This window comes from Phoenix dactylifera, chromosome 14 (genome assembly GCF_009389715.1).
Source record: "Phoenix dactylifera cultivar Barhee BC4 chromosome 14, palm_55x_up_171113_PBpolish2nd_filt_p, whole genome shotgun sequence".
NCBI classification, from domain to species: domain Eukaryota; kingdom Viridiplantae; phylum Streptophyta; class Magnoliopsida; order Arecales; family Arecaceae; genus Phoenix; species Phoenix dactylifera.
The window spans coordinates 14396833-14403677 of NC_052405.1; the positions used below are offsets into that span (position 1 = coordinate 14396833).

General features: G+C 36.1%; 1 protein-coding gene across 1 annotated transcript; it reads left to right on the plus strand.

Annotated features, from left to right (window-relative positions):
- Positions 1–1905: 1905 nt before the first annotated feature.
- Positions 1906–6213, plus strand: LOC113461824 (plant UBX domain-containing protein 1-like). Its single transcript, XM_039133986.1, has 4 exons — positions 1906–2128; positions 2910–3011; positions 3632–3685; positions 6028–6213. The coding sequence occupies exons 1-4, from the start codon at positions 2108–2110 to the stop codon at positions 6175–6177; spliced, it is 327 nt and encodes a 108-aa protein (XP_038989914.1). The 5' UTR covers positions 1906–2107; the 3' UTR covers positions 6178–6213.
- The last annotated feature ends 632 nt before the right edge of the window (positions 6214–6845 follow it).

Below are 6845 nucleotides of genomic sequence, written 5' to 3' on the forward strand. Positions count from 1 at the left end.
CACATAAATTTTATCTCCTATGAAAAATGTTCTTTAAAATGCACGTTTTTTTTAGAAAGTTATTGTTACAACACGATAACACCGAAATCAAATTACCTGATATTCAAAATATTAATCACTATTGTAATAGCAAGAAAGATGATGCTAGAGAATAATGATGAAAACCATATTTATTTTTTTTTATCATACATGAAATTCATTCGGATTTAATTTCAGCAAATCTTTAATTTTTTTTTCTATTGGTGGTTGCTTCTTGCTAAGGATCCAGAATAATTTATTGTTCCTATACTGTAAATGTAATCGAACTCATCGATGTTTGCAGATTGTGCATTAATTTGTGTGTATGCTCGGATGATAATATATAATGTCATTATCAGCTGAATTTGATTAACAAATATTTTGAACAGTGACCTGTCTGGGTACTCAACAATTTCTCCAATTTGTACGTCCATATAATACTTTGATGTAGAGGATATAGATAAACATGGTTTCCCTAAATTTTTTAAAAAGATTGCATTTTGTAAGAAAGTAAATATGTAGGATAAATAATTTTTTTGGAAATAATAGAAGAAAATTGCATCTATATGTGTTAATGATCATGCTAACAAAAATGATTATAACTAAATTTTTTCTTCTTATAAATAATATTTTTATTAAAATCCTCAGTCAATTTGCCCCAAAGTGTGACTGATAACTTTTGCATAAGTTTAGTCAAACTATATGTTTTGAAATATTACGGTAGTGCAAAGTAAGAGCAAATTAGCAAAAAACATGTTTTAGATCTTATCTTGTTAAACCTAATCAACAAACGATATAAATTAATCCTTCTTTATTGTTGTCCAAGTAGGTCGCTTGGCTCCATACACCCCCGAAGGAAGATAGACTTAAAGTTAGCAATCTATTTGGCAATCCTTATTGTGATCGGACTATGAGCCATTATAAGGTTTGAGAGTCTAATGATCATAGAGAATAATATACCTCTCTCTCTCTCTCTCTCTCTCTCTCTCTCTCTCTCACCACACACACACACACACACACACACCCCTTCCCTACCCTTCAGTATAGGGCTCTAGTTTGAAAGTGGCTTACGCACATCAAGTTTCTCGTGTAATTAAATTCATCATTGATCTCGAAGATGTCATCATACCTCTGAGGACACCTTGGAGCTTTAAGCTATAGTCGAGCCACCTTTATCGTTCCTCTCCATTGCTTCCCCATTTCCAACCTTGGAATTGAGCCTTTTAGGATCAAATTTGGTAAATAACAACATCTTAGGCCTTGTTGAATCTTAGTTACCAAGCTTAATGAGGTTATATTAGAGTTATATTTTTTAAGACAACGAAAAAAGGAAAAAAATTGAGAAAATGGTTTTGAGCTCATCATTTGGGCCTATTTTCATGCCAATTTGGTACCAAATGGATGGCATTGCTCGGTGCTTGTTAGCTGGACTAGCAGTAGTTATCCAAGCCCTAGTTCTTCCTCTTTTCTTCCAACATCTCTTCTCTTTTCTTTTCTCTTCTCCAAAATCCATTCTTTTCCTTTTTCTTCCTCACTATGGAAAAATGTTAAGCACTATTGGCACCCATCAACACATCTTCATCAGAAGCGTATGAAGACCGGATTGTTGAGTCGATGGCATCAATATTCAGTAACATGGCGGCCATGGGCATGTGATGGTCATAAAGATGGCTTTAAGCATTGACCAAAACAAGGGTGTTCATGCAAAAACAAGAGAGATTTGAAGGATGCATGTATACAAATAATGGTTTTCAAAAAAATAAAAATATGTAACAAATCATATTTACAAAATATATATATATATATTAAGTGTTAAAAATGGGAATAGAATTTTAATTTGGTTTAGATCCGGGTTTGGATCTATCATCCCCTATAACTTGAGTATGGATGCCGACCTCAGCCTGGCCCGTGACCCGTAACTTTGTTGGAAAGCATCCCTGAAACTATGAGGGCTCCCCTGGTTTTTATCATTACTTTAAGTCTCGTGCCGTCGCGGATTATGCCAAGAAACCATTCTACTTCTTTTAAACCAGGGAACCCCCGGACCTTCGATCCCCTTTAACCGAGAAGAATCTCCTGAGATCGATCCATGGAGGCAGAGCAAGCCAAGGTCTTCTCTCCCCTTCTTCATCTCTCTCGAATCAATCGTTCTTTCTTGAACCTTGAGATCGATCTATTGTTTTCTAGATTCTACTTCGACGTTTTTCTGAGTTTGGCTTTGAAATCACGCGTTCTTCACTTGTATTTATGAGTTATAGGGTAGAGAAACGAGCTACGGTTGTGCTGCTGCTAAAATCTAGAAGAATCGACAGATTGATGGGAATCTTTAGGGTAATTTTTGCTTACTTTCTGGATAGACATTATTTGATTTTAACTTAGTTTCTGGCTGAAGATATTCATGTTAGAAGGAAGGTGGGCTGAGCAATCAAATTGAGCCCATAGTCTGCTGCTGCTGCTAGTTTATGATAACAAATAACCCCTGCATAGAGAACTTGATGATATCTTGGTGGAATGCAAGCAAGGATCTCTGTTCAATTTTTCTTCCGGTGGGCATGTTGGCCCCCGTCCCAGTTTTTCTTCGCCCAGTCATATAAAAATCATTTTTTTACTTCCCATATACATTTCGAAGCCTCCACGTTGACTCAGAAGTTTTAAACCGGCTCGTGTTTGCTCTTAGGAGTGTTAATTTGATAATTCATCAAATGCAAACAGGGCAATCTTATGTCACTTTTTAACTTTTCCCATTGGTAAAGCCTCTGTCAGACATTTGCATTTAATTATTTTGAAATGTTTTATTGTGGATGTCCTGTGCAATCGGTGGTATTACTCATGGTTCTCTTGATTCTTTGAGAATATCTAATGATTTGTAACTTCCTATTGATTGCTTTCAGGCCAAACTTTTGGCTGTGGCAGAAGAACTTGGTCATGAGATACGCATATTCACAAACTCAGCAAATTCTGCAGCATCGAAAGAATATCTGCTTCTTCAAGTGGTATCTACCTTTTTTAGTATCATATTCAAAACCTTGATATAGTGTTTGTTCCAGTTTTTCCCCAGATAGAGTCATATCTGATTTGAAAGAATCAAAACTATCTTGTGCATTTTGGAGCCGGTTGAATTGTTTTTGATCATGTCTGTGGGAATATGTTTTCAACTGTTTTTCATTTTATTATAAGGGATATCATATTATTAACAATTTTAAGAATTGCACCTTTACATTGTGTGCATGATATTAACTATGATTGCCTGTGCAGAGGAACCGGACCATTTTATGATCTTACTCCTGGAAGATTATTATCGAATCATGTCAGACAGAATGACGAGGTAATGTTGACACTGAAAGGTTACTTTGGCTGTAATTTGGCGCTAGATTTCTACTCTAAGCAGTAGTTTTGAAAGTTTTCATAATCTACTGAATTTGGCTTGTCTTTATGGATTAGAACATGATTGCTACAAATCCATAATTTTTCTTAGGACTCTTTAGCACTATCTCTGTACTGCTTGCATATTGGAAATCAATTTTGTTTTTGCTCATTTAGTCTACCATCTTCAATATATGGTGTTCATGGTAAAAAAAACTTTGAAACAGGCCCAATCCCAAATTTCTAAAAGACCCGTAAAATGCGGGAAGCAGAGGCAGCAGCCCGCAGGGCAAGGATCACTAAGGTACTTGTCCATACAAGGACTTGATAAAAGATGAGTATCCCAATTATATTTCTTCTTTCTTTCTTTGTCAATTAACACTAGCTCTATACTGCCTAACTTTTGTTCATATTTTCCTGAAATTTATATTGCTTCTCCAGCTCATTTCTGCATGTTGCCTTTTGTTTCCCAGGATTTTGTATCTCTTAAAACATAAATACACCCTTATTAATAAAAAGGGCTAGCTTTATAAATGGGCATCCTCGTCAACATAATCATGCACTGGAAATCGAGACTTTGTATTCAAGATGATTTCAGATGGTTTAGCCCCTTGAATAATGAGTCTTGTTAAAGAAAAGTGCTGGTGGACTGAAGTATTCGATATGGAATATCAAGTTTATATAACAACTTTAATTGCTCGGTATGAGGATGAAAAATGAACAAAGGGACCTTTGGAGCCAAATGCCAGGTGAATATTTTTAGTGAAGTTGCTCAATCCTACTTATTGGAGAAGTGAAACAGCATGACTGATTTAATAGAACATAACAACAAAAGGAGAATGAATTTTAAGAATACGATCACAGAACAGTTGTGAACTCTGAGGAAGATTTCATTTGAATCAAAAGTCTTTGAATATGTCTTATATTTATGAAGCTACTTATTTTCTATCTTCATACTCATTGTAGATTGTCAGAAACTAAATTTGAGATGGAGAACAATTAAAGAGGAAGTGTTTTGAATGGAGATCAATGTCTTTAGCATCAATAGATACCGCAACAATCACCCCCACTCTACATGCCTTCGGGACTTCTGAATGATTTTGAAGCATGGAGCAAAGCTATCTAAATCAATTACTAGGTTTGCATACAGCCTTCGTTATGCCTCATGTGAACTTGAAATTTGTTGCGATTCATATAAAAATGCATCAGAATCGAGTTTTGCTATTTCTAGATGGCAGTAACAAACAACTCTCTGTAGATTAATTTTATGAGATGGGGATTATTGAAATAAGTGAATCACTAGGGCTAATATGTTGTTCCACTTGATAATGAGGAGGCGTATAAATTGTGCTTTTAGAAATTTTTTACAAGAAAAGTTTTCCACTATTTGTAAGTGTATCTTTTCTATATATCCTCTCAAAAATGCTTATTTGCATGTTTGTTGCTTGAAAACTCGAAATTCCATTTATATCACAAAATGACGAAAAACATGCAAATTTGCACTTCTAGTTAACTTGTGTGCAGTTCTACTTAACTTCAATGCATGATGGTTCGAAACTTAATGGTAAGTGGCTATTTGACTATTTTACCCTTCAATAATTAGAGAGTTTTTCCCCTACTAATGATGTCAATATAGGCTATAAGAAATATGATGCCGCCTTTGGCCCCCGCTTTACTTGCAGACTCCACTAGACACCTTCAACATTAGCAGCCTTCAATCGACACTTGCAACATTGGGGGCCCTTTGTGTGATTGAGCTTGATTTTGACTTGGCTGGCTACTCCGACTCCCTTTCTCCCTCAGTCGGGCCTCTCTTTCGTTGAGTCCCCTCAACCTTGCCAGCAACTGCCTTGCCGGCCTTGCACCCCCGACCATTCCCTACCGGTCTCGCCCATGTCTCCATCATCATCCTCTCTCACGATGCCTCCTCCAATGAGATCCCCATCCTTGCCCTTTGCCTCTGCCCTCAAGGAACTCTATAACAACTTCCTCTTCGACCTGAGCTCACCATGCTCCACAGCGTTCCTTGCTCCAGTGGTCGGAGCTCCAATTGAACAACCTCACTAGCAAGATCTTAGGTCTAGGACCCTTCCGAAATCTCTACTTCTTCAGTGCTAGTGATGAGAACCTCTCTGATGGGCTCTTGGTTGAAAAATTGCCAGCATAAATGGTGAAGATCTTGCTAGAGCAATCATTTGGAGGGCTATGTCTTGGTGGTGGTGGTGGTGTTGGTGCTCCAGGAGATGGATCTTAGCCACAAGGCACTGTGGGGTCAGTGATGAGGTCTGCATTTGAGCACACCTATTGCTGGAGCAGCTAAGCCTAGCCTACAATGATTCGAGTTGGTTCAACATCTAGGGGATAGCAGTCTGGAAAGCTAGCTCTTCGTGCTGGACTGACCACAACCAATTTGGTTAAATAGTTTTTTCCCCACTTATCTAGTGATGTGGATTGTATAGAAGTCATGTTGCACCAATAATTATGTTTTAGACCATGTTAATTAACTAAATAGATCATATGCTAATGCAAGGCAGATTTGCAAATTTGGACCATTTGGCAGATTTCCTTCTAGATGGTGGACTTGGTTTGCCAATGTGTAATTTATGATTTTTCAAATTAATTTTCTTTCTATTTATGTTTGTGTAGGCTGTAATTAGGGTTCGCTTCCCTGATAATTACATTCTTGAGGCAAAGTTTCAGCCATCGGAGAAAATTGAAAGCTTGATGCATCTTCTCATGAAAGTTGTTGCTCGACCAGACCTGCCATTCTATTTATGTAAGCACTATCTGATTTAGTTACATAGATAAACAAATGTAAAACAATTTGTCATTGTATGAGACATATTCAATGTCAGTATATTTTTTTTCCTCATTCGTGAATAATCACTAAAATTTTCTTTATGATATTTTAATACTCTTTCATATTGAAGTGAAATTCATTTGTATTTATAAAATTTTAGGTTATTACCTTGAAATAGATACTGAACTTTGCAAGTATATGATGTAATAAGATTTTTTCATATTTATCCATTGAAAAAAATAAAGGAACTAAAATCCTTAATTTGAAACGAAGCCCGCATGGTGGGCCATATGGCTGTTTTTTTGCCTCTTTCTCAAAAATTAATGCCGAGTTATTCTTTATAATATACTGAATCCTCCTCATGAACTTTTGTTACTTTTGATTATTCGTTGATGACTTACTAAAGATTGTTGAGCAATATCAATACGAGCTCAATGTGAAGTTAGTCTAGTAGGTTTACTGAATCTTTTTCATTTTCCTTTTAAACATGCAGAATCATTCACTTGCTTTTTGTAAGATACATTTTCTAGTTCCTCTAAAGCATTTTTAGTCATTCACCTAAAATGTAAATTCTCAGGTTCTACGTTCTTGTCTTTGACAACTATTACGAAAAGCTAGATACATGAATAACTAATATAAAGAAAAATCTTTTTCTTTTTATCAA